The 26,199-nt window shown below is 42.5% G+C and overlaps 3 protein-coding genes across 3 annotated transcripts; all 3 read right to left on the bottom strand.

Annotated features, from left to right (window-relative positions):
• Positions 1-841: 841 nt before the first annotated feature.
• LOC118421003 lies at positions 842-4,300 on the bottom strand. The gene is made up of 6 exons (XM_035828129.1): positions 4,133-4,300; positions 3,529-3,671; positions 2,551-2,726; positions 2,072-2,232; positions 1,864-1,911; positions 842-1,506 (listed from the first exon to the last, which is right to left on the bottom strand). Exons 1-6 carry the CDS (start codon positions 4,275-4,277, stop codon positions 1,097-1,099), a joined length of 1,083 nt encoding a protein of 360 aa, XP_035684022.1. The 5' UTR covers positions 4,278-4,300; the 3' UTR covers positions 842-1,096.
• Positions 4,301-4,811: 511 nt separating this feature from the next.
• On the bottom strand, positions 4,812-6,412 carry LOC118421955 (P-selectin-like). The gene is made up of 4 exons (XM_035829458.1): positions 6,338-6,412; positions 5,977-6,140; positions 5,462-5,621; positions 4,812-5,069 (listed from the first exon to the last, which is right to left on the bottom strand). The coding sequence occupies exons 1-4, from the start codon at positions 6,410-6,412 to the stop codon at positions 4,812-4,814; spliced, it is 657 nt and encodes a 218-aa protein (XP_035685351.1).
• A 3,381-nt stretch (positions 6,413-9,793) lies between these two features.
• On the bottom strand, positions 9,794-12,075 carry LOC118421032. Its single transcript, XM_035828177.1, has 5 exons — positions 11,550-12,075; positions 11,052-11,132; positions 10,433-10,539; positions 10,208-10,292; positions 9,794-10,062 (listed from the first exon to the last, which is right to left on the bottom strand). The coding sequence occupies exons 1-5, from the start codon at positions 11,751-11,753 to the stop codon at positions 9,823-9,825; spliced, it is 717 nt and encodes a 238-aa protein (XP_035684070.1). The 5' UTR covers positions 11,754-12,075; the 3' UTR covers positions 9,794-9,822.
• Between the last annotated feature and the right edge of the window lie 14,124 nt (positions 12,076-26,199).

The raw sequence follows: 26,199 nt of genomic DNA, 5'->3' as shown, positions 1-26,199 counted from the left end.
TTTGACAAATTGTCAACGCATCATTTTCTCCGTTACATGTTGCTGTTATAGGTTACCCTTGCCACTTCTTCTGTGAAACTTTTCTGCCACTCTTGTCCTGCTAAAAGCGTAATATTGTAATTGTAACACGCCGCGGAATTGCACGGCGAACGGGCGCGTGGTTGGGAGGGGGTAAAAAATACCGGTAGGAAGAAACACGGCATAATTAACTGCCGCTATGTACATTTATACATCCTCTGATGTTCCTTCCTTTTCTGTCAGTAAATGCATAAAACATAAACCTGCATGAGCATACAAAATGTCATGAGAAAACGGACGTATACTGTCAAGAATTTTCATTTAACTTCTGTCCGTCACAACCGCTATGACGTAACACTTCACTGCTAGCGTAGATATGAAAATGGCGGGAAAATGGCTGCGTACGTTCAATTTTGCCCATTCAGTCGTAGATCCGGGCTGTTATGCAACGGTTCTTCACACTTTTACATGAGTTGTAGGTCACCAACAGAAATTCAAGATTGTTGTTGAATCATGTTCGTCTTGTGCCGTGAGCATGTGTAATTATGATCTATAAATTTGGCAATGAATGTGACAGTGTGTTCGTCCCACGACGAGCTGCCTACCCCGAAAAAGATACTGAAAACTTATGGACTTGTTGTCTTCGAATGCATTGTTATCGGTGCTTTGTAAATGATGTATTGGACACCTAGATGTCTGAAGTGTGCACAGCTCAGAAATAACTATTGTTGCATGTGTAGATCTCTTTAAGTTCCAGTATTTTTAATCTACCGGTATAAGTCTTACTACCGGTATTATGCCAATGCATGTTACATGACGAATAAGTAAGGAATCGAATCATGTGTCAGCTTTCACTCTTACGTATTTTGTGCCATATATTTTGAAAACAATACGTATTAGGACTCTAACAAAATTAAGGAAAACATGACCTCAATGAAAAGCGGCCTGTGGGTCAATTTGCCTCATGACTAAACAAAGCTTCAAACAAACAAACGTGTGTTACAGTATTAATTGATCCATTTTCTGTAGATGATCTGTACATGCATATGAGACAAAAGTTGTCAAAACGCAAGATACTTTAACTTGCGACTTGACAAATGAACTTCGGAGTGGGGTCAGAACACGAAAGATCGTTCCACATGTCCCCTCTTTCTGTCCAGTAATGTGCACAGTTCTCATTGCCGAACGCGTTGTTGGGTTGTCCTGGACTCCACCGGTTGAAATGTCCGAGACTTAGAGCAACACCATCAGCCCATACCCATCTGCCTTCTGTGACGCGGTCAGTCATTCCGAACCAGAACTTGGCGGTGTCATCCACAGCGTTCTTCAGGTTGATGAGGAACGCGTTGATGCCCGCATCACGGGGCATGGCGAGAGTTCCACCGTCAGAGGAACACGTTGCAACTGCACTTGTGTAGTTACTCCGCTGGTTGAAGGCCTTGTAGCACAGTTGGTTGGGCTGGTAGTAAACGTACCCGTCTGGACAACCTGTTTCGGGGAGTGGATGGTTCACTGTATTACTACACTGCAATCGGGTTTGATCAGCATTAACGTGTACTAAATGAAAACATCAAATTCTGAAGAAGCACTGTACAACGTAATGCCTTTGTGATAAAGCACCAACTATCATTTATCAAAACTAAAAGTTATACTGCAGTACCAAGGAAAGCCGCAGGGGGCCCAAAATCAATTCTTTGACGGTACATGACCAAAATAAATGCCTACTAGTAGTATCAATAGTTAAGCTGCTATGTTGCTATGCCACATAAATGCATTAAACAATCATACATCCAAACGTCTCCGACAAAATAACCTGGCGAAGATGATAAAAAATGTATAATTTACCTTTCTTGATGTAAATGACCATACGATCTGCTTCTCCAACATTAGGCCCTGAAATGACAAAATGTTTCAACTGGATTGACCATTGAGAAAGAGTACTATCATAAGGGATAGACAAAAACATATCTGATGCGTGCGGATACCATCCACATAATCAAATCAATGTGGTCTAAGGTATAAAAAAGGAGTGCCTATAAAATGTTGCACATACCATTGTTCCAGTTCACGTACGTAGTTTTTCTGGAAAACAGAATGTAGGGTTGCTGGTCTGGAGGCGCCAGCTCCCATGTACAAACGGTGCCGGCCTCTGCCAACACAAGCCAACCAAAGTCGAGGGGACAGCCGTTATAGCTCCGATTGATGAAAAATGTTCTGCAATGTGAATGAAGAAAAGTTACCATAGCAAATGCCAGTATGTTTTCTTAATTTGAGTCTATAAATAAATACATATCTACAATTAGAAAACAAAGCAAGTATGCCAAAAGCAGTTACTTAAGCAAGACAAGGTGTGACTGACGAAAGATGGTGGATGCTATCTGAAACGTCTAACCGTTCCCAAAATCATATCGAGTCGCTTGAATGTCTGCTTTTTTGCCTGGATGTCTAATCTTCATCCACACGAAGCAATTTCATATATATATATATTTATGGTTTGGTGAAATGTTACACAAGAGTACAAACAAGATTTACCTCTTGCGACCAACCTCTCCTGCAAGTGAGAAGAAGTTTTTCGGCTCAGTGTGAATGTCGCTCCACGGGGAGGAGAGCAAACGGGACTGGGAGAACCAGCTGTACTTGTCCGTGTTTTCTCCGTTGAAGATCATCTCCAAGTCCTCTTCGCCATAAGTTTCCAGTACAACTTTTACCTTAAAGATAAAAAAGACAATTTAGCGTCTACAACGTTTTGAGTTCCATCCATAACTTAACTCTTCGTTAGTGCCACGGGCCTGGGAGAACCAGTTGAACTTGTTTGTGCTTACTCCATTGAAGATCAACTCCACATCCTCTTCGCCAGAGGTTTTCAGCACAACTTTTACCTTAAAAATAAAGACAATTTAGTCTTTACGACTGGATAAAAACATGGGTTTTCTTTCGAACGTTTTGAGTGACATCCATCACTCTTCTTTGGCAGGCGGGCCTGGGAGAGCCAGTTGAGCTTGTCTGTGTTTTCTCCGTTGAAGATCAACTCCACATCTTCAGTGGGGGCCTCCAGTACGATCTTTACCTATAACGTCAGATTATGGTCAGTTAGAATGTACTTCTGAACTTGATGCTGTTTAGAATATTTAACCTTAACTCCGAATGGAATACACATATTTGATACAGTTGTTTTCAACTACTCTGACTGCTGAGTAACCAGTCTGAGGAATGCTTGTCATACATGTATATATGAGGTTTATATGAGCTCCTACAGCTATTGTATAGATGCGTTAGTGGTAGTTTGATATATTGCACACACATTTGCACTGCAAAGGCTAAAAGTAATGAAGAATGTTTAGTAGACAAAACAAATGACTTCTAAACATTGGATTTAGAGCCTTAGATTATTGGAACGGGTGTTCAAAAAATTGAAATATAAGTAGGTTTGTCAGGTACGTGAAATAAAACAAACCTATAGTATTAGCATCAGTTACAAAACATACTAGAAGGGAATCAAAAGAAACGTACCAGTTTGATGCCAAGCGATCCCCACTGCTCCACCAAAGGGCTCTTGTCGTGTAAGACGCTTGCACCCGCGCCAGCTCTCCAGGCGTCGACAGCCTTCTGTCCGGTCCCTTTCACGGTCGCAAAGACTTGCCGCCATTCATTGCCTAGAGAAAACGAGGTCAATACTGTAGTGATCAAGGAATTAAAACATACTGCATACATACAAAGACCAAATTTGCGAGCGAAAACGAATAGTCTAAACTTTCGTTCAAAAAGGAACGTCAGGAAAAATAGTACATTTCCCTCTCATACCTGTAGTATGAAATGTGTTATATTTCCCTCCCATTCCTGTGGTATGGACTGAAATATGTTTATATTTCCCTCCCATACCTGTGGTATGGACTGAAATATGTTTATATTTCCCTCCCATACCTGTGGTATGGACTGAAATATGTTTATATTTCCCTCCCATTCCTGTGGTATGGACTGAAATATGTTTATATTTCCCTCCCATACCTGTGGTATGGACTGAAATATGTTTATATTTCCCTCCCATTCCTGTGGTATGGACTGAAATATGTTATGTTTCCCTCCCATACCTCCGGTATGAAACATTAAGGTTTACCCATGCATCTGGCGGCGCTGCCCGACCACGTGCGATCCGCCTGGCAGGTTCGGCTGGTACTGCCGGCAGACAGGTGGTAACCATGGTTACAGATGAAGGTGCAGTTCTCGGGATATCGGAAGGAGTAGCCATGGTTACAGGACATTCTTCCATTGGTGGGGCTGTACAGGGTCGGGCACTGCACAGCTGGAATGAAAGGTTTAAACACTTAATATAAAGTTGCGACACGTTACAAAGTATCGTCCAAAATATGTTATACTAAAAGATACGTTATACTAAAACGTTTATGACGGTTTTTGGTAATGTAATATTTAAACCATAACTTTATCATATGAAAGAATAAAATCAAGCTTCTGTTACCCTTACCGATGCATTCGGCGTTGTTTTATTTTGCATTAGTTTGACAATGGCATGTCTTTTGTGTAAGAGTGAGCTCATAGCCTGGAACGCAGGCGAAGTTATAGACCATGAGAAATCAGAAAATGGAGCCGCTATTAAAGTTTATCGCTGAACATGGGGCTTGATAGGTTAGGACATTTCATAGCTGAAATATAAGACAGTTTTAACGCGAACATTGCAACAAGAGTTGGGACTTGGTGTGTATATAATGATATATAACAAACCACGTACACTTTGATCTTGGTGTTGAAAAGCACTTCCTGTCAAATATTTCAATGTGTCAGCTGTCTTGTTTCTTTTCATAAATAGATTCTTTCCCAAATACATCAAATGTACCTAAACAAGGTGAGGTCCCTGGGCCGTTTATGTCAACAGGAATGGTCCAGTTCCCGTCCTGTCCACAGGAGTACTCGGCATAGATCAGCCTGTCGTAACCATGGTTACAGTGGAGCTCGCAGACGACCTCGTACTCCATCGTACTGACAGCAGAGGATCCTGGGATAGAACACGTGAAGAAGCCGTTCTTGGGCTCAGCGACCTGTGAGTGTGAGTGTGTGGGAGTGGGAGTGAGAGTCAACAGTTGGTGTTAGCATGGACGTCATGACTACAAGTGACTCCAGTGTGCAGCTGGCTAACAGTCATTTAACATGCACGTATATACGTAACTTGTAAAGTAGATGTTGTTCCTATTGCAAATTATGATATACAGTCAGACGACGTCGACCAATCAGAAGGCTCCATTTTCCCCATAACCCAGGTCATTTAATGATAATATCCCTTGTATTACCTGCATCCGTGGTATAGGGGAATCCTTACAACACTAGAGGAATCCTTACAACATTGGGAACGAGAACCGCCAAAGTGGTGCGCGGTTCAAAGACGAACAAAACGTAGGGGTGGGTAGAGGCTACTAAAAACAACATTACTGACCGGGAAAGGCGGACAGGAGGTCCGTTCACAGTGTCTCCCGTCCCCGACCGTCCCGACCCGGCAGCGGCAGCTGAAGGCCTGGTGACCCGTCAGGCTGCAGACCCCGTGCTCAGGGTGGCAGTCGTGCAGCCCGAGCTGGCAGTAGTCAGACGGGACACAGCTAAAGAACGGTTTAGACACGAATTTCATACTTTCGGTCAATACATTAACAGCAAGTTTGCTGTACAATCAGCTATCTTTAGGTTTAACAGCAACACAGACATGATTGTGTTCTTTATCTCATTAACACATACCTAATATATGGATTTGTCAGAATCCAAAATAACAAAACACGCCTATAAAATGCTATACCAGTATATATAGGCAGGTACCAGTACCGGTTTTGTTTTAACCACCCAAATAGATTGGGCCCGAAAATGATTTTGATGTCGAATCATGGATCATCGCTGGGTAGGAATTATCTTGAAGGAAACATATGAGGACTCAAATATGATCACCCTATAGTACTCCTTTACCTCGGCTTGATGTTCCATTGTCCACTTGTCGTGCACCTGAAGTTGTAGAGACTGTGCAGAAGATGGCCGCTCTCGCCGGCAACTTTGTAGCCCGGCTCACACGTCAGGCGGCAGGAGTCCTGGTACCTGGTCCCGCTGCACGTCAGGCTGCCGTGGGCCGGGGTCTGGGTGTTAAAAAATACGCCTGTTGATCTTCTGACTGACGTTATTCTATACTCAAATAAGTACAAATGCAAACAGGTTTTCCATTTATAATTATGAGGTTTCTTGTTGAAGGAGAAGACTTGGTTTGTACGGTCAATGATCTTGCATTTATCTCCTTAGACTTGAGCTTCGTTGAGTTTTAATTTAAGTATCATACCGAAATATTGCCGCAGTCCTTCTTTTGGCAAAATAGCTCTGGTCCTCCGACAACTGACTTGAGCGCTGTAATCATACAGATAATTATATAGTTAGCAATGTCCAGTCACGTCTACTGCAATCCACAGCATTTTTCGTGATTGTATGAGTGATGTACATTGGTTTACTATTACAAAGTAGAAGGAAGGGTCACTGAAAAAGCAACAGTACTCAAGTATGTCCTACCTCCCGCCTGTAGGCTCCAGTTGCCGGTACTGTGGCACGTCACGCTCTGGAGGTTCGTTCCTTCGTACCCGTTCGCACACGTGAATCCGCAGGTGTTCCCGTAGGTGTGTCCGCTGGCGCACTGGAGGGCGGTGTTGGGGAACTCGGGAGGGGATCCGCAACTCACTGGTAAAACATAGATGACTAGTTAGGATCTTCTAAAAGTTGCCGGAATTCTTTGCAATCATGTTCAGAGTTTTATCATAGTGACACCATGTTGGTGCACCTTCTTGACGTTTGATCATAGAAGAAAGATGCATAATACTTAGTCAAAGGATCAGGAGGCCTTCTTAATCTAAAGCTACAATGGTGGCATGGCGTTTATTATATCCTGTTACCTGGAATGCACTCTGGTTCCTCACTCCATCTTACTTTGTCTCCTTGTACCTGGCAGGTGATGATGTCTCTGTTTAACTGTTCGTAACCGTCATGACATGTGAGATGGCACGTTTCTCCGTATGTCATACCTATACAGGTGACGTCACCGTGAGCGGGCGTCTGTAAATGGGGGAGGTGAAGAAGATATTTTTCAACTGCTACATTTCCAACTTATTCTCAGCTATTGAAATCTATTACATCAAGGCATTATTGATGAAATAATGACTTCTGTCAAACACATAACTGAACAACCAACCATCCTAGATGGTTTGATATATGAGAAACTTACCATAATATTTCCACAGTCGGCGATGACACAAGCCAGAGTCTGTGAGATAACGGAGTCTGCCAAAAGGAAACAATCTAAACAATCAAAGTGTTGAGGCAACATCAACGTTGTAACATGCTAAATAAGCAGACACAAAAGTTAATGCATAATAGTATATATTAAGTTTATCTTGGGTACCTGTTTTGATATGAGTCATGCGCACGATGTAAAATAAGAAATAGAAAAAGTAAAGTGGATGTGTATTACTCCAAACCTGCTGATAAAGCAATTTCCATCTCTGTAGCGTTTCCTCTGCGGAAAGTTGTCCAGTTTCCGGTCCAGCTGCAGCCCAGGGTGTCGTCCGTTTCCGGTACGTACCCTACGTCACAGCTGACGTCACAGCGGTCAGAGAACACGTGACCCTGGCACAGGTACGAGCCACGTTGGGGGTCCTCAGGTGTGCTGCAGGTTACTGCGTAGTGGATAATGCATAATAACAATGAGGCAAAAGCAGAATATTGGAAGTAATTATCTACGACTCTATAGTTTTGCTTAGATTTGTCACACATTTTAGAACTCGTGCAAAGGACTTGATCGTTTGGGTAAAAAGCCATTTGTCAATTTCTAGCACAGTTGGAAGGTGTAAAATCTCTATCGTTAGCCTTGGTTACGAGCCTAGTGATAATGATCACACGAAAACCCGTCTAACACCCTACCTGGGTCGCACAGTGCGGGTTTGTCCCATTGTCCTGAAGCCGTGCACGTCAGTACAGGGTGCCGGGGCAGGTAACCTCGCTCACAGACCACTCTGGCTTCTGACATGTACGTGGTTGTGCTGCTGTTCACTCGGCCGTGAGCTAAATTCTGTCAATGAGAGGAAAAATGCTTATGCCTAACAATCATATCAAAATATCGTTACTTTGGTTGATTCTTTCTGTTTAGATAACGCATCAGAAAAAAAAGTACCTCCGCGTCTTCTCTACAGTCCACAGTTCTGCAAACAGGATGTCTGGTCACCCCAAACGTCTCTGCGAATAGGCAGACAGGAGATGTCCAATTACACAAACTTTTACAAGATTTATTAGGTAAATTTTGCTTTTACTCATAAAACAGATAGAATGACTACTTTGCTCAATGATGACAAAGACCAAGACGACAATGCAATATGGCACTTATGGCTCTGTTTTAAAGCAACTTATTACAAAAGAAGCTGATTTTTGCAAGATAGATTCATCTACTGTTTTTATTCTTTTTACATGGTGTCTTAAAAATGATTTTCTGTCTTCAGTCTCCCTACCTAGACGGGACAGAGCGTCCAGGAAGTCCAGGTTGGCGACGATGTCCTCGATATTTGGACCGACCGAGATCAACAACCGTCGTACCATGTCACAATCGATGATATTGTCATCTGAGAACATGTCTAGATATGTCTTCACGATAGAAAGGTTAGGAACTTGGTCAAGCCTAACTAAAATGTTAAAAGCCACGTCCGCGTAAATTTTGTCGGGGATACCGAGGTACTCTAGCGCCCGGGGGTCGGTGTTCGGCATCGTGTCGGCAGCCCGACCGACGCCGACGAGTGTCGACACGACGTCGGGCTGGATCGGCGCCCATCGGCCGCGGTTACAGAACAGCAGGCCTGCGTCATCGGTCTGGTAGCCCACGTGACACTTGGCGATGCACATGCGCACGTAGATGTTGAAGTAGGCGATGTTGGTGCAGCTGAAGTTACCGTGACGTAGGTCTGGCAGGGACTCGGGGAGGGACGTGTGGCCGCAAACTGAAAAGTAAAAAGAAAAAAGAAAATTAGAAATCAAAATCACTCTTTCGCCACTCTGGTAAAAACCTCAAACACTCAGAATCAGAACTGACTGAAGGTAACTCAAATATAAGTGACCAAAAGACTCACACTCCTCCACAGGAGGCGGCAGGGTCGGCTGCTGCACGGTGCCGGGAGGCTGTATCTCTGATGCGTCCCGCCCTCCGGCCAGCGCCAACTGGTACCACCTCTGCATCTCCGGGGAAAACTGCTGAACCCACGCGGGCACGGGCTCCGGGGGCGTGTGGACTGTTGAAGCATCGAAATGATAGACAAAATATAAAGGAAAAAACTGCAGCCTCCGAAAATAGAGAGGAAAGAAAAAGAGTACCCTTTGGCCTACAGTCTTCTTAAACCACAGGAGCTCTGATAAAAAATGTGACAAAAGTGAGAAGATAAAAGCTGAAGAAAATAAAAGATATATAAAATCACAGCGCTCTGATAGGGCTATGGTCATGAACAGTTCTTGAAGACCACAACTGCTACTGCGGTAAGACAGCAGAGGTTGGGAAAAAAGTTGTTTGTTCATTTGTTTGTTTGTTTGTTTGTTTGAACCTTTATATTTTTCATGAAAGCTCAAATCGGCCTGCAGGCCGCTTTTCATAGAGGTCATGAGGGAAGAGGTAAGGGTATATAACTTATATAACAGAGATACAGTTTACAACCTTATAAGTCCTATTAGTTAAGTCCTATCAATTTGCATACATATAAAATACATGATTCGAGTCCATTCATTTCGGTCCTAGAGTTAGGTTCTCTAGTCACCTGACAGAATGATGGCCTTGAACAAGACAGCGAAGACCACAGCTGTCAGGATGGCCAGGCAGTAGAAGATGGTGGCGAGGATGACCAGCGTGTCCGGCCCTTTCCTGTGCGGCGGGTTCAGGGCGGACCCGTGCCCGTACAGCGGCGGACCATACGGCCTCCAGACTCCGGCGGGCTTCAGGTGCTTCCTGGTGAAGAGGGAGTCACAACTCGGCTGCCTTTTCAGTGGAGCCTGAGATAGAACAAAAGATGACAACAGACATAAAAGAAACAGAAGCTTATTTTTATCCACATCTTTTGGGGACTTGAAATCAAGATAAATAACAGAACGCTTTAGAGAAAATAATAACAATGTAGAAAAAGACAGCACTCAGTACCTTTTCTATCTTTGAATCCATACTTTCGGCGGATTCTTCGTAGTGGATCCGGAGTTCTTCCTTTATCTCGTCAACGGCAACGCACCTTGGAACAGGTAATGTACCATTTAGCGTATGTTGGAACTGTTCTATTTGCTAATATCATAAATAACAATTTTATCTGTCAAAGGCATGGTCCCTAAAGCGCCACTTTTGAAAAGTATCCTGTGGAACTCTATGACGTACCGACTATCTTGGGGGTCTTGAAGTGGTGCAGGGTCTCTTGGGATGTCTTCGTCGAGACGTTCACTGCGGAATTCTGGTGTTCCGGGTAAAGTTGAAATAAAGGGGTCCTAAACTCAAGAAGAGGGTGTTATTTTTCAATAAGTTATGTATCAGTGAATACATAATCAGCCGACCTTTTGTGTGAAAATAACCGGATTTGGTGTGCCGGGTTGAACAAACAATTGTAACAACATCAAGTCCAACGTCCAAATCCGGTATTCGAACTTTCGACAGCGGCGCGCGCGAAGTGCGTTCGAATTATTCTATGTTAGACCATGTAATAAAAGGCAGTCTTGCTCAAATATCTAATACCATTAATAACTATGGCGTAATGGAAGAACAATGTAAGTTTGTCTACACATGTTTTGAGAAGAGGGGCGAAGCATGTACAGTACAGATATGAGTTAGACATGAGGAAGTTTACTTGTTATTCTCTTTGTATCAAACTTACTGCATTTAGCCCCATTGGAGCATAAATATGCAATAAACGTCGTTGTCATTGATAACATTGTTATCACACGCATCGAACGTTATTCGGCCCAGGTATGATATCAAAGCTAAAATAAGACAAATTTCCTACTAGGAGTTCCTGATGTGCTTCCCGGACGAGGATGTTTTTCCACGTGAAGGAACTTTTGGGCCGTGTTGACGAGCTCGAGGCCTGGGGATGAAAATTATAATAAGTGACATTTAAACAGCATATGACACATTCATTGGTCACTATTTAACACTCCTATATTATAGTATAAGTACACTGCTTTATTTAATCAACAAAATCTAACCTAGGACGTATTTACAAGCTTGTATATTTTTTTATCAACTTTATCATGAATGGACTGTAGCCACTATCTTTAAGCAAGTGTTTAGCAAAAGCCTTTAGGCTTTACTCAGAAATAATACTTAACTAGTATGACAATGAAGCACCCATGTTGCCAAAGCTATACAAATACGCCAGCGGGAAGCAGAACACAATGTACTAACAAATGCAAACAAAACATAATCTTCGACGCAAGGAATTGTAGAACATGGGAACTCTTAAAAGTAAATAGAAGAAATGCATAAAGCTTTCTTTTGTTACCGGTACATTGTCATTGCCGAGGTCCCTCGTCCCCGATGTTGTCCTCGGCTTGTGTCTAGTCTTGTACCGTCTGATCCGAGTCCGCCCAGCCGAGTCACCCCGAGGCTGTAGGTGATCGCACCGGGTGGTCCAGGCTATTTTCGTCGGGCCAAAAGTCAACCTGCCCCGAGGGAGCAGCTCTCTGCTGCCCGGTGACGACGACATTGTTGTGCTTTGAAGGAAACTTGTAAGAAGTAATGATATTAAGTTTTAAACTGCCATTCAACACAAGAAATTGCTCACCTTGAATTTCGAAGTAATGATGTTATTTTTTAGAAAGCACTAAAGTCTCTTGGTACAAAACGGACTTTTTAACACTAGCAAAAAAGTTTTGACCAATTTGCATTCGTCTTGCGACAGACTTGCTACAAATGTTTAAAGAAAATCAGAATGGTCATTCGAACCACGGAATTTTAGATTATAATAAGCCAACAGCACAAGATCCCCTCATATCAACCCTTGTACCCGACTCAAATGTAAATACGAGGCTCGTCAAAGCCTGTGTTTTCTACCATATTTCTGGCAGGTAAGAGTTAAAAGAACCTACAGCTCAAACATCTGAACTTAAGCAAGACACACTCACATGTCCGCACGAGGAAGTTCCGACTGTGTGTGTTGTTATCAGCTTTTAACACACACGACTTTGAACAAAATAAAACACTCCAACGGTTTGTATCTCCTGGTTAAAGTTTAACAAATTGGTCAGCAGGTGTTTTGATAATGACGTGGAAACCACAGCCGGACTTACAAGGTTATTCCCCTGCCAGCTGCAACTTCCGTGTCTAAAATTAGATCACAACGTCAATGCTCTTCATCTCTACAGAGATAGTTGATACTATCATTATTAAGTTTTCCCTGCCAATTAGGCATGTTGGTTTGATTATATGGATGACATCATCTGGAAACGCCAAAACTGATGCGAGCGTGCGGATAAAAACGTTTCAAATTGGCAAAAAAAGAAGAAGATGAACTTCCAAGTTAACCCTATCCAGACCTGGGGGGGGGGGGGGCTAAAAGTGCCCGCGCCAACTTTGACGTCCTATAACTGCCGAACGACGTGTGCTAGGACTACGAAACTTCGTGACTTTTCCTAAAATATTGTTGGCTACAATTTTACGAAAAGATTTTGAAATTGTAATGTTTCGTGTTGTCATGGCAACGGGTTTCTGACAGGCACATTTTACCAAATTTACTAATTTCAGTTTGAATTATGAGATTTCACGGTTTTATTGCGAGACCACACTTGTTTATCTATATCATTAACATCCTGCGTAATTCTAAACTACATTTCTAATTAAATATTCATAAATTATGCTAATTTGATGACGTCATGGCTCAAAATCCAAGATGGCGGACAATGCCATTATCAACGTTAAATACATGTTATTTTTACTCAAATTCCGTCACAATCTTTTATTTTCTTACAAAATACAATCACTTGAACCCTTTTAGTCCACTTCCATTGGGTTTTGGGGTTATATGTAGAAAAAAAACGTATTTCAGAAAATTCAAGCTTGTCAATCCAAGATGGCGGACAAATGACGTCATTTTCTGACGTCATACAGACGTCAGCGTCGTCGTCATTGGCAACAAAAGACTTGGCAGACTTAAAACCAAAGAAGTTACCGTTTATAGTCATCATTTTGTTTAATACCTTTAGGTATAGCGAAAATTCAATATTTAGACGATTTTAGCCCGAAATATGACATTATGACGTCATAATTACGTCATATTACGTTATTATGATACAAAAATTACAGAAAATATAAAACTTCACTAGTACATCATCTCCTCAAAATTTGGTGTTCGTAACACAAGCCGTTTTGAAATTACAAAGGGGGGCCCAAATGAGCCCCCCCCCCCCCCCCCCCGGTCCCAGGTATCCCAAAAAAGCCCGGTCTGGATTGGGTTAAGGCAAAAGAAGTTGTTGTCGTCATTATGGAATCTTAGAGGTCAAGAAGGTTAAAAATGACTCAACACACAGAGTATGTTTTGCCGTACAATAGAGTTTTAATTCTTACGGATCTTTCCCCTTTCCTTTAACCGTTGGCATTTTATGACGTTAGTAGACTTAAAGAATGCGTGATTAAACCTCGATCCATCAGGAAATATCCTGCTGTGAAATGTTTGAATCAATAACACAGTGGGGACAGACTATCGTCTCAAGATACAATTTTGCTGTTTCGACCAGCGATTCTCTGTCAGGCCGACCCAATAGTCAACGGATAAGCGCCGCCTGGAAGATCATATGTGAACTGCAGACCCGGCAAGCAAAGATTCTTGCTTACTGGTTTGACATTTGAACTCGTGCCAGGTGTATACCAGTTCTAGTCTAAGGTGTATGTAGGGTTACAAGAGAACGTGTTTGCAGAATAGGTGTATGAATGAATAATCTTGAATTACGCCTTATTTGTTCAGTAAAATTTCAAAACCTAGAACTTGTGTATAACAGAAAGGACAAAGGAAAATTTAAGTGGTATCTGGCAGGACCTGCGGGCTCAATGACGTCACACGCTCACCTGGTATTCCCCCTGCTAACGATTCCGCGTTACGTGGCGACTGAAAGTCGTTTCTGAACATCCTTAGTGTTCTGCTATCTGGGCCGATCATCACCAGCCAGATATCATTACCTGCCTGATCACCATGTCGAACATGCTGCGTGTTGCGGGCACACTTCTCCCTATAGACGTGCGATGCCGGAGGTTTGTTACGGCGAACATGTATGACCTGGCCGAGACGGGGTACGGCCGCGCCCTTCTGACCGCCATGTCTGATATGGACAGGCTACAGGAAGTGGAGGTACTGAAGAGCCTGGGAGACTTGAACGTGGAGAAAGGAAGACTTCACAAGACCGAAGCTTCGCGGAACTTTGAGCGGGGCCTGAACCTGTACAGGGCCGCACTGCTCCGGTGTGAGGATCCGGGAGAAGGGGAGTCTCTCGTACATAGGGTCAAACTCGCCGAGAAACTCAGGCAGAAAACACACATAGCTGGCTCAGATGGCGACACAGTCGTCCCTACTGTTGCAAGGACTTCAGAGATCTTTCAAGACTTTGATAAGACATGGGCTAAAGGCGGTCATATGGACTCCATCTTAGAAGGCTACACAGAGATCCTTGTAGAAGGAATAACGGAAAGGAACAACCTGTTAGAAGTAGAGGCTATGAAAAGTCTCGGAGACGTGAACCTTAAGAGAGGAAGAGACTTAAAAAAGCCCAGACACTTGACCAAGGCTACAGCCCTGTACAGCACAGCCCTGGAGCGATGTGGCGATCCACATGGGAAAACCGTCCTCACACATCGCTTACTGCACGCAGCAAAGGTCAGGAGAGACATGCAGGCAGTTACAAGACGGGTAAGTGTTTAAAAAAAACAGAATAACTAACGGCGCATTGGAAACTGCTTCACTTTTATCATGGTCAGGCCTAGGTACCAGGACCAACTGATAATATCACATAGAGGACCTGTTACACACATCGCTTGTATATGTGGTGGTGTTTTATGCAAGGACAAGTTGCTATGAGATATGCCGCCCTTATAAAATTGTGTACCAACGGGACTTTTTATCCAGCTCGCGTATATAGCAACGGGGGGAGCCTTTTGAACTCTGATATTTGCACAATGCTAATGATTGTATACATGCCTTTATGTCAATACCACCAATATTACTACTATCAGAGCTATTATACTGAGAGCGCAAAAACATCCTGGTAATTTCCAGATGACGTCAAAGGCCAGCAAGACAAGCTATAGGCTGCCGCCTGTACGTCAAGGCGTTGCCGTTTATACCGAGGAAACAGCCAGGTCAGTAACATTCAGTTGCGAGGTAATCTGTGTGTATCTAACTGAGGTTAAGATCGGTGTGCACATGTAAGGTGGTCCTTGCAACCCACATCGACGTCTTCGTGACTAAACTTTCGTAACAATTATGATTGCAATACTCCAGAGAAAAGAGCCCCATATTGCAAGCCATTTATTGCCCCAATAAAAATAATGAATTAACGAACAAAATACGAAAAAATGAATGATTGAATGAATGAATGAATGAATAGAAATGTTTCATTGACTTCTAAAAGTAAAACACTGCAAACCATTTTCAGGCAGTACAAAGAACACCTACAGAAAGGTGAGGAGGCTATACAGATGGGAGACCATGACTCAGCGGAGCAGGACTTTGCAGCAGCACTCAGGCTTGTACATGTCAGAGGTACGGCAAAAGTTGGTAACATATATATATAGTACATGTGGATTGTTTACAGTAAAAAAATCCTAATACAACAAAGGACAATAGCATTGGAAAGAAGGAAATGCGTTTTCACCGCGATGTCTACAAGGAGATAGGCTTGACAAAGTAACATTTTACCCAGCTGAGATATGAAATACCTTTTAGTGTCGGCTTTCATAATATTAGCATTTGGACATGTAAATATCGTTCCTACAGATCCTACGCGTCTACAATTCGAAAGAGAGGCTTCGCCACTGCAAATGTTGGGCAATGTGTACTGCAAGCGAGGCTGTCAAACAGGAGACGGGGGAGACTTTGTCAAGGCGGCGGCGCTGTACCAGGCAGCAGTAGCCAGGTCAGGGGATGAGGAATTGAATTGCAATCTTCAAAAGGCAATTCAAGCATCTGAAGCATTATTCTTAAAGTATGTCTTGGGCAGTTGTGATAGTGTTTGCAAAAGTAATAGTCATGAAAACATAGGTCATCTCAATGAATTACGGAATCAAATCAAACAAGAAATGGAAACCATTGACAAAGAGCTGAACCCCTACGCAAATCATAAAAGTCACTTTGCTACTAGGGACATAGCAAAAAATCGAGCTGACGCTGTTGATGAGTACTTTGAGAAAGTTTTGAATTTTGGAGGTCAAGAAGACGTCACTGATGAGGAGAACCCTTTAATTAGGCAGATAGAGACCAAGCGAGCTGACGCTGTCAAAAAGTTGTTTGAGAAAATTACAGAAGAAAGAAAGAAATTTATTAGGCAGCTAGTAGATGAGTGTATCGTGGTGATGGGTCCCCCTCCCTGTAAGTATGCCCTGATAGGTTTGGGTTCACAGGCCACAGGACTGGTAACTCCATACTCAGATCTGGAGTTTGCCATTTTGGTAGAGAAGGAAAATGAAGCAAATGTCGCGTATTTCCGTCGACTGACTCACTATCTGCACCTCAAGGTGGTCAACCTGGGAGAAACCATCCTCCCAACCTTGGGGATTAAAAGTCTGAATAACTTCTACTCAGACGACCCACTAGACAACTGGTTCTACGACTCTGTTACACCCCGTGGGTTTGCATTTGACGGCTTCATGCCGAAAGCAAGTAAGACTCCACTGGGCAGGCAGAGAACTTCGTCTGAACCATCCAGTGAACTCATCCGCACACCAAGGAACATGGCTGATATATTAAAAACAGACGTTTCGTTGTACCTGAAGGAGGAATATCACCTTGCCAGTGTTTTGAGGAACGCGTGCTTATTAACAGGGAATCAGAATTTATTTGATGACTATCTTGTCATTGTGGCCCAAACACTGCTGACTCATGGTGGAGAAATGGCTCGAAAACTTTCGAGGGAAATGATCCAAAATAATCTGCCACAGCTGTCACAACAAGTGCAGATTGATTTGATATTGGATGTAAAAAAAGAAATCTACAGGTTCCCTGCTGTTGCTGTGGACTGCTTGGCTCTCAGTTCAAATATCGTGCCCTCTACGGTATGGAAGACGATAGAGGACATGGAGTTAAAACACGTTGTCAGTGCAGAAAACGCACATCACCTGAAGGTGCTGGTCAGCATCTCAGCTGAACTCAGACTGAAAACGTACATTGCAAATAGCGGGCAGGCGGAAAACCTGTCAGCCTTGTCGGCCATGGCAACACAACAGGACAGCGGTCATCAACAGACCGTAAAGTTACAAAAGGTGTTCTACATTTCTTATGTAGATCAGTTGCTCAGGTATCACTTCACAGCAATACCTCTTAGAAAGTTTCTCTCAGATGACTCAGAACGTTCGTGTTCGGAGCAACGCATTAAGATTAATTTATTTGACAATTCACTAACAGTCAAGGGAGAGATGTATTACATGTTGGGTGATTACAAGGCAACCATTGACTGTTGGGAAAATGCTTGGAAACAAAATATGGAGGTGTCGACAAAGGCTACGTTATTACAGCACCTTGGAAAAGCTTGGCAAAACTTGGGTGATCATACGAAAGCTCTTTTCTACTTTGATTTAAGCCATGTGGCGTTCCAAGCATTACACCATCCAATTACTGAACATCCTAATATTGCCACCTCACGTAACTTTATGGGAACATCCTGTTGTAACTTAGGTAATTATAAGGAAGCAATTAGTTACCTAACGGAGGCACTGAACATGCTAAAGAACTTTTATGGACACAACACAGCTAATGATCACATTTCAGTAGCTCTTAATTGTCTGGGATTAACTTTTGAAAAGCTCGGTGACTACAAGAAAGCACTCGGCTATTTTGAGCAGGCTCTAGAAATGACAAGGCGAATCCATAGGTCACCACATCGTGAAATTGCTACATTACTTAACAACATTGCTTTAGTCTTGAAGGAAAAGGGTGAGATAAAGAAAGCCATTAGCTGCATCGAAGAAGCACTTGACATGAGAAAGCGTTTGTTTGGTGAGAATACAGCACATCTGGATATTGCTAACTCTTTGAACGCCTTGGGATCAACATACCACGAACTACGAGATGGACAGAAGGCTGTTTTCTATAAGAAACAGGCATTGAAGATGTTCAGGGTTATCTATGGTGAGACTGCAGTCCATCCTGAGATTGCAGATGTGCTCGTCAACCTAGGTATATCGTTGAACTACATCAATGACCCACAGGCCATGACATACGGAGAGCAGGGACTTGAGATGACCAGACGAATCTATGGAGAAGAGCATCCTGACACAGCCTATGCCCTTTCCACATTTGGGCTTCTTATGTGCACGCATGACTCACCTGGCTACAAGAAAGCAATCAGCTTTCATGAAGAGGCTTTAAACATATTCAAAAAGTGTATTGCACCAAGGACAGAACATCCTTATAGAGCCATGGTTCTTAGAAATTTGGGCACAGTCTGGATGGGAAAGGGTGATATCGGAAAAGCAAGAAGCTACATTGAGCAGTCACTGCAGATGTACCAAAGTATACATGGTACTGGCACAGTGCATGTTGATATTGCCATCACTCTTGCCACACTGGGCAAAGTCTATCTTGTCGTTCAAGAGGAGCACAGAACAGCATTGAGCTATTTGCAGCAGGCGTTGCAGATGTTCCAAAGTATCCTTGGTCCCGAAGATGGACGTGCTGAGATGGCAGAAACACTTATCGGTCTTGGAACTGCCTACTATAATCTGCGAGATTACAAAAAAGCAATAAGCTACTGTGAACAGGCATTGAAAATGCAGAAAGCTGAATATGGAGAAAGCGCAGCGCATCCTAATATTCTAATTTCAATCAAATGTTTGTGCCAGTCATGGAGTCACCTGGATCTGAAGCAGACAGTCATCTACATGCAACAGGACCTTGAGATGACAAGACGAATTAAGGGTGATGTGCATCCTGACACTGCTTCTGCTCTTAACGGACTTGGGTACATGTGGAGGAAATTGGCTGAGTATACAAAAGCAATTGACTGCTATGAAGAGGCTCTGCAGTTGTTAAGAAAGATCCATGGTCCATCTACAGTACATGCCGATATTTCTAATATCCTCAATAAAGTAGGAGTTGCCTGTGCTAACATTAGAAAACTCAGGGAAGCAGTTCAGTACTATAAGCAGGCATTACAGATGGACAAGAAACTGCATGGTGCATCACACCCAATCACTGCCAACACTCTCAACAACTTGGGGGCTGTCTGTAATAAGTTGGGGGATCACAGAAAGGCACTAGACTACTGTGGACAGTCATTGCAAGTATTCAAAAGTACCTACGGTGATGACGCGGTACATCATGACACTGCTTTATCACTATATAACCTTGGAGTAGCCTGGTATGGCCTTCGGAATTATAACAGGGCTACCAAGTTCCATGAAGAGGCACTACACATGCAGAAAGCTATCCATGGTTTGGACACAGCACATCCGGACATTGTAAGCTCACTCAACAAACTTGCGTTTTCCTGTCTTTCCCAGGGTGATTTTATAAAAGCATTTAACTACGGAAAACAGGAGTCACAAATGCATAAGGAACTGAAATCAAAGAAACCAACAATATAGATCTTCCATGTTGCATTGTTGTGTTACTGCATTGCCAGACAAACATTTTGTAACAAAATGTGCCCTCATCTCCATGTTATGCTGTATTCAAGTAAACAAATAAACAAAGACTGGTTGAAAATGTGGTGAACTGATTTTTTTTTTTGGTGTTGAAGCCAAGTAAAATCCTTCCTCAATGAATATATATATACATATAAACATTCAAGAAAAGTTGTCAAGCTGGAATAGACCCAGCATTGGTTCATACAATGTCTTGTAACTTAGATACCGATCTTGTGCATAGAGCTCATGAGCAATAGGCAGACCATTAGATTTCCATTAACGAACTTCTACTACCTTTAGAACAATAAATATTCCGTGAGTCGTTGTGCCTAACCATCAATCATAATCCTTACAAGCCATAGAAACGTAATCATTTTTACAGGAAACAGTCTTGTCATCGCACAAGAAATGCATGACGTTGTATATATCCATAGCAGTGTCCCTTGCCATTGTCCCTTGTGGCCATGGTGTACTGCTCAGCAACGCCTCCTTTCGTCAGCAAGGGAACTACAGTTTTCATCCAATCAGTAAAAGCATGTTATTCATCGATTGCTACACAGTGTCAATAAAATGTCTTTATGCAATCTATTTTTCTCAGTTCTTTACACTAGTACAGAACACACAAAGCTAGGTAATCCAAACATTACAAATGTGAATGAAGCATGTAATGTTTTGAACAGGACGAATACTTTATTTTTGTGAGTCTACTGAAAAAAAAGTCGCTTAACACTGCCACGTACTAACATACAACAGTGCTGATATCGTCTCACTACAGCCAATTTCTTTTATTCCCCTTACATTCTACCGCCGGAGGTTTAAAGTTCAGTTGAGCAAGACGTCACGGTTACGTCAGCACCGCACCTGGTAGTACCCCTACCGACACAGTTCAAAGTTCAATGAGAGACCTGTTTGACGTCACCTTTCTACCTGGTATTCCCCTACTAATACTTCCGCATCACGCAGTTATGTACTGAAAGTCATCTCTAGCCACAGTTAGCTATCTGTAGTCTTAAAGTCATTACCATCCTGATCACCATGTCGAACATGCTGCGTGTTGCGGGCACACTTCTCCCTGTAGACGTGCAATGCCGGAGATTTGTTACAGCTAACAGGTATGACCTGGCCGAGACAGGGTACGGCCGCGCACTTCTGGCCGCCATGTCTGATATGGACTGGCTACAGGAAGTGGAGGTACTGAAGAGCCTGGGAGACTTGAACGTGGAGAAAGGAAGACTTAACAAGACCGAAGCTTCGCGGAACTTGGAGCGGGGCCTGAACCTGTACAGGGCCGCACTGCTCCGATGTGAGGACCCGGGGGAAGGGGAGTCTCTCGTACATAGGGTTAAACTCGCCGAGAAACTCAAGCAGAATACACCCTTAGCTGGATCACATGATGACGCAAACATGTATACTGTTGCAAGGACCTCAGAAATATTTCAAGACGTGGATAAGACATGGGCTAACGGTGGCCATTTGGACTCCATCTTAGAAGGCTACACGAAGACTCTTGTGAAAGGAATATCAGAAAAAAAGAAGCTGTTGGAAGTAGAGGCTATGAAAAGTCTCGGAGACGTGAACCTTAAGAGAGGAAGAGACTTGAAGGAGCCCAGACACTTGACCAAGGCTAAAGCCCTGTACAGCACAGCCCTGGAGCGATGTGACGATCCACATGGGAAAACCGTCCTCACACATCGCTTACTGTACGCAGCAAAGGTCAGAAGAGACATGCAGGAGGTACGTATAAAGCTTCCTTCATTGTATAAAATATATACTACATTAACAGGTTGTTTCAGAATGTAAAATTAAAACGTGGACTAAATAACGCAATAAACATCTATATAGATATAGCGATAGTGAGCGATAGGCCATTAGTCCTTGGACTTCCCAAAATGATTTGGTTTGTGCAAATTGTGTTGATTTAGTATACGACTAATATTATGCAATATTCTACCACAATGTATCTAACCCGGAAGCGACAGCTGCCCTCCGCATTGAATGGGAGAAATCGCCCACAGCACGATTACGACAGTTCTTATTATGTTCACGAATATGACGTGTGAACAATGAACTATCATCAATGTTTGATATTTTCCATCAAATCTCATTTTGTAAATCCATGCGTTCTGGCCAAGAACGGCTAAACTTTTGCATGTAATCCGTTTTTGTAGATGATTCTGAACCGCCAGAAGACAAACAAGTGGCTGTCAACTGGGTATAGCAAGGTAACTTCTTCTGCTCTCCTAGGAGGTCATGTTCTCACGTCCTCATACAGTTTAAGGTAAGTGACATCAATCGAATTTTCAAGGAATTCTGTGAAACTAATTTGCTTACATCTCTAGTGTAACAGGACTTTTATGTCGTAAAACCAAGTAAATTTAATCGTATTTGGAATGTTCAACAAAACAAACACAAAAACGACAGTTATCCAACAGACTAGTATCGTTATACTCGCAGCGCTTTGAGTAAAATGTAGCAAACATGAAGCGTCTAAATAATACTTCAAAAATTTAAGTTCTGTTTCGGTGGCTTACATAAACATATAGAAACGTTTCGACAACATGCACACCTACTACGTTACTTTGTAAACGCTTGGAAGCTCAAGGAAACGCAGACACCTACAGAAAACACCAATAATACCATGAGAACATGCCCAGACAATGCTAATACACGACATCAGTCATCTTTGATTCTAGAATAAATATCTATTACATAGGCATCCAATCACCTCTCTGATACAGTGCCTACACAGACCACCTACAGGAGGGCTACAGGGCCCTGCAGACAGGGGACCTGGACAAAGCTGAACTCAACTTTGCAGCTGCGCTCAAGGTCATCCATGTGAAAGGTAATCCAACCGGCCTTTAATGTCACCATTAAGAAGATATCAGTGTATAAAAATCTGTGAAGCTAGCTCATCTTTATCCGCTAGGTAACCTATATCCGTTGTTTAAAACGCAGGGTTTTTAACCCTCAAGCACCTGACCTTTTTTTGCGACTAAAATGACCGAGTGGGGGCCGAACGGGCCCCAGAATGTTTTATTCATAAAATCTTAGTTCCAATTCTTGTCGATGATATTTGTACATACACTGCTTCGTCAATGTAAGAGGAATATTTTGACATGTTAAGGTGTTGCTTTTCCAGCTCATCATCATAATTTATGCAAAAGATCAGAAGGACCACGTTTTGCACTAAACCTATTCTGACCAGAGAGGGGAATTTTGAGGCCTTCAGCAAATTCAGCAAATTTTATGTCGCATAACTCATGAACGGCTGGTGCTAAAACTACGAAATCTGCTAATATATCGCAAAATATTCTTAGCAAAACTTTTAGTCAATAAAGTAAGTTTATCTATTTTGGGGGTTGCCATGGCAACGGAATTCTGACAGGCATATTTCTGGCAAAATTTGTCAATTTTGATTTAAAAGTTTTCTTGGTAAACTACACTTGTTTTCTTACAACAATTGAATTCTATAAAATTCAGTGTTATTTTCATGATTCAAAATTTATGATTTATGCTAATTTCATGACGTCATTAGTCGAAATCCAAGATGGCCGCCCTTATTATCCAAATGACGTCATAATGTCGTCATATTATATGGTGATGACACGAAAGTTTTTATGACGATTTAGTTTTATATGTTTATCATCCTCTGAACGTTTGGTGGTCATACAATAGTTAGTTAAGTTGTTAGTCTCCAAAGTTTGTTTCAAGAACTTCACTTTTTTGCTGGGGTCCGTTTGGACCCCAACGGACTGAACACAGACTTTCTTTACAGTACCCACAGTATTGTACCTATCTTCATAAAACCTTAGGAGAGGGTATAAAAGATATTAACTAACAAAGTCACGGAAGGCATTTTTCTTCAGATCAAAAATGTTCAAATGGTACTTCAAAATGTACGCCTGGGGTCCAAATGGACCCCACTCGGGTGTTTAAGGGTATGGGATATTATGTCAACGGACAGTGGTTTCAAACTTCTCTAGTCTGAAAAAAAATCAAATAAAACAACCGTCCGTCGACTTGATATTCCTAAATATTGATTTCTTAAATGTCCCGAATAAAGGTTAGCCCGCGGTTAAAGGTGAACTAACGTTAACAAAGCATTAAAATTTTATATATTCATTCAAAGCATGAAGTAAGAATATTTTTCGGTTGCCCTTCCTTCAAGTGTGTGTTGACCCTATTGTAATTTGTGTTCAGTCACAACAAAGAATTATGAAGACATCAATCGCGTACTAAATGCAAACAAAAAGGATTTTAACAAGGAATATCACACAAAATTGTCAGTTTGAATCATTTTAATTTGATAATATCATTATTTGGACAAATTATATATACAATTCCCGTTTAAAACCGGAAACTATTGCCTCGTTTAGACCCAAATACAGATCAATACAAAAATGAGGTGGAGCCGCTGTGCAAACTAGGTGATGTCTAACTAAACAGAGGAATGCAGTCGAAAGACGGAAGTGACTTCACCAAGGCTGCAGCACTCTGTAACGCAGCAATGGTCAGAGCAAGGGCAGAAGACAGGGAAGACATCAAACAAAAGATTCTAAGAATTAGGCAGCTATTTGTTGAGCACGTGCTGGGGATTGAGCAAGCAGTGAACATCGTTGACTGTGAGAAACACAAATCGAGACTGCAGAAAGATCGAGGGTATGTAGAGGAAAATATGAAAAAAATTGAACAAGAAGTAGACCCTTATAGTCTTGATGACGACGATCCAAACATAAGGGGAGTAGAGAAGCAAAGAGCGGAAGCAATTATAACATTGTTTCGACTAATTTCTCATCAGAGAAAAACATTCATAACCAGCCTTGTAGTTGAGTGCATGGAAGTAATGGGCCCTCCTCCTTGTAAGTACGCCATGATAGGCTTGGGTTCACAAGCCACAGGGTTAGTTACACCGTACTCTGATCTGGAGTTCGCCATTTTGGTAGAGAAGGAAACGGAGGGTAACGTCGAGTATTTCCGCAACCTCACCTATTTTCTGCATCTCAAAGTGATCAATCTTGGGGAAACCATTCTCCCGGCCATGGGGATCAAGTCACTTAATGATTTCTCCTCAGACGACCCGCAGGACAGCTGGTTCCATGACTCTGTAACACCGCGCGGGTTTGCGTTCGATGGAGCCATGCCGCATGCGTGTAAGACTCCGCTGGGTAGAGGTACAACCTTCGAACTCATCCACACACCAAGTGAGATGACCAGCATCATGCAAAATGATTTGGAGTTCCATTTGAAGAAATGCTACCATCTCGCCAGCATAATGGGGAATGTGTGTTTGATCACAGGAGACCAAGACTTGGTCGATGTGTTCTCAAAATTATGGACTCAGCAACTCCAAGGTAGTAAATTGGCTGTTCTGCAGGCATTAAACATTTTAGAAGAAAATGCTCAAACGTTTACACTCAAAGCTGATACATCTAGACTTCTAAATGTGAAGAAAGAAATCTATCGATTTTCTTCCCTTGCGGTGTCCTGTTGGGCCGTTTTCTGTGGTATACAACCCACCACAATTTGGGAGACGATTCAGAAGATGAACATGAACGAAGTCATCAACAGTGAAAACGCGCATCACCTGATGGTACTGGTCAGCATCTCAGCAGAACTGAGGCTCCGGACATACATGAACAACCGTGGTCAGGTGGAGAACTTGTCCGCCTTGTTGTCCATGTCTGCTGACACAGATATTGGAGACAAGTTGAAGAAAGTGTTTTACTTCTCAAATACAAAACAACTAATGAGATACCATTACACAGCAACACCATTAAAGACATATATTATACAACTCATCAATAACGTATCTAACTACCCTTCGACAATAGGACCATCTATTCTGTTTGACAATTCACCAAGTTTAAAGTCTAAGGTATATAGAAGTATGTGTGAGTACAGAAAGGCAAAATCATGTATGGAATTTGCTCTACAGAATGCTATATCAAAATATGGGCTGGACACTGCACATCCTGACGTTGTCGAATCACTCCAAACCTTGGGTATCGCCTGGGGAGACCTTTGCGATTACAGGAAGGCTATCTACTATCACGAACAGGCATTGAAGATGGGTCGGAATATCTATGGTGAAGACACCACAAAGCGTCCCATAGCCTCGTCCCTTTACTACTTGGGTGCAAGCTGGATTCGCCTTGGGGATCACAGAAAGGCCGTCAGATATTTAGAACAGTCACTACAGATGGGACGAATTATCTATGGTGAGGATACTGCGCATTCAGACATCGCCAATATACTACTCGACTTGGGTGTGACATGGAGTGAACTTGGTGATCACAGAAAGGCCCTCAGTTATCATGAACAGG

This window comes from Branchiostoma floridae, chromosome 8 (assembly GCF_000003815.2).
Source record: "Branchiostoma floridae strain S238N-H82 chromosome 8, Bfl_VNyyK, whole genome shotgun sequence".
Lineage (NCBI taxonomy): Eukaryota > Metazoa > Chordata > Leptocardii > Amphioxiformes > Branchiostomatidae > Branchiostoma > Branchiostoma floridae.
This window is presented reverse-complemented; position numbering and strand designations above follow the sequence as displayed.

Bases quoted from the DNA above. Each gene is read 5' to 3' on its own strand.
- LOC118421032 (XM_035828177.1), bottom strand. From the start codon at position 11,753: ATGTCGTCGTCACCGGGCAGCAGAGAGCTGCTCCCTCGGGGCAGGTTG. The intron at 10,293-10,432 runs GTACGTCATAGA...ACCTGTTCCAAG, and splicing joins CAAGACCCCCAAGATAGTCG to GTGCGTTGCCGTTGACGAGA. The intron at 10,063-10,207 runs GTACTGAGTGCT...GTTCTATCTCAG, and splicing joins TGGATTCAAAGATAGAAAAG to GCTCCACTGAAAAGGCAGCC.
- LOC118421955 (XM_035829458.1), bottom strand. From the start codon at position 6,412: ATGATTACAGCGCTCAAGTCAGTTGTCGGAGGACCAGAGCTATTTTGC. The intron at 6,141-6,337 runs GTATGATACTTA...TTTAACACCCAG, and splicing joins AGGACTGCGGCAATATTTCG to ACCCCGGCCCACGGCAGCCT. The intron at 5,070-5,461 runs GTCAGTAATGTT...TCACACTCACAG, and splicing joins CCTCCTGTCCGCCTTTCCCG to GTCGCTGAGCCCAAGAACGG.
- LOC118421003 (XM_035828129.1), bottom strand. From the start codon at position 4,277: ATGTCCTGTAACCATGGCTACTCCTTCCGATATCCCGAGAACTGCACC. The intron at 2,727-3,528 runs GTACGTTTCTTT...TTTATCTTTAAG, and splicing joins GATCGCTTGGCATCAAACTG to GTAAAAGTTGTACTGGAAAC. The intron at 1,912-2,071 runs GTATGTGCAACA...TTGTCATTTCAG, and splicing joins GTACGTGAACTGGAACAATG to GGCCTAATGTTGGAGAAGCA.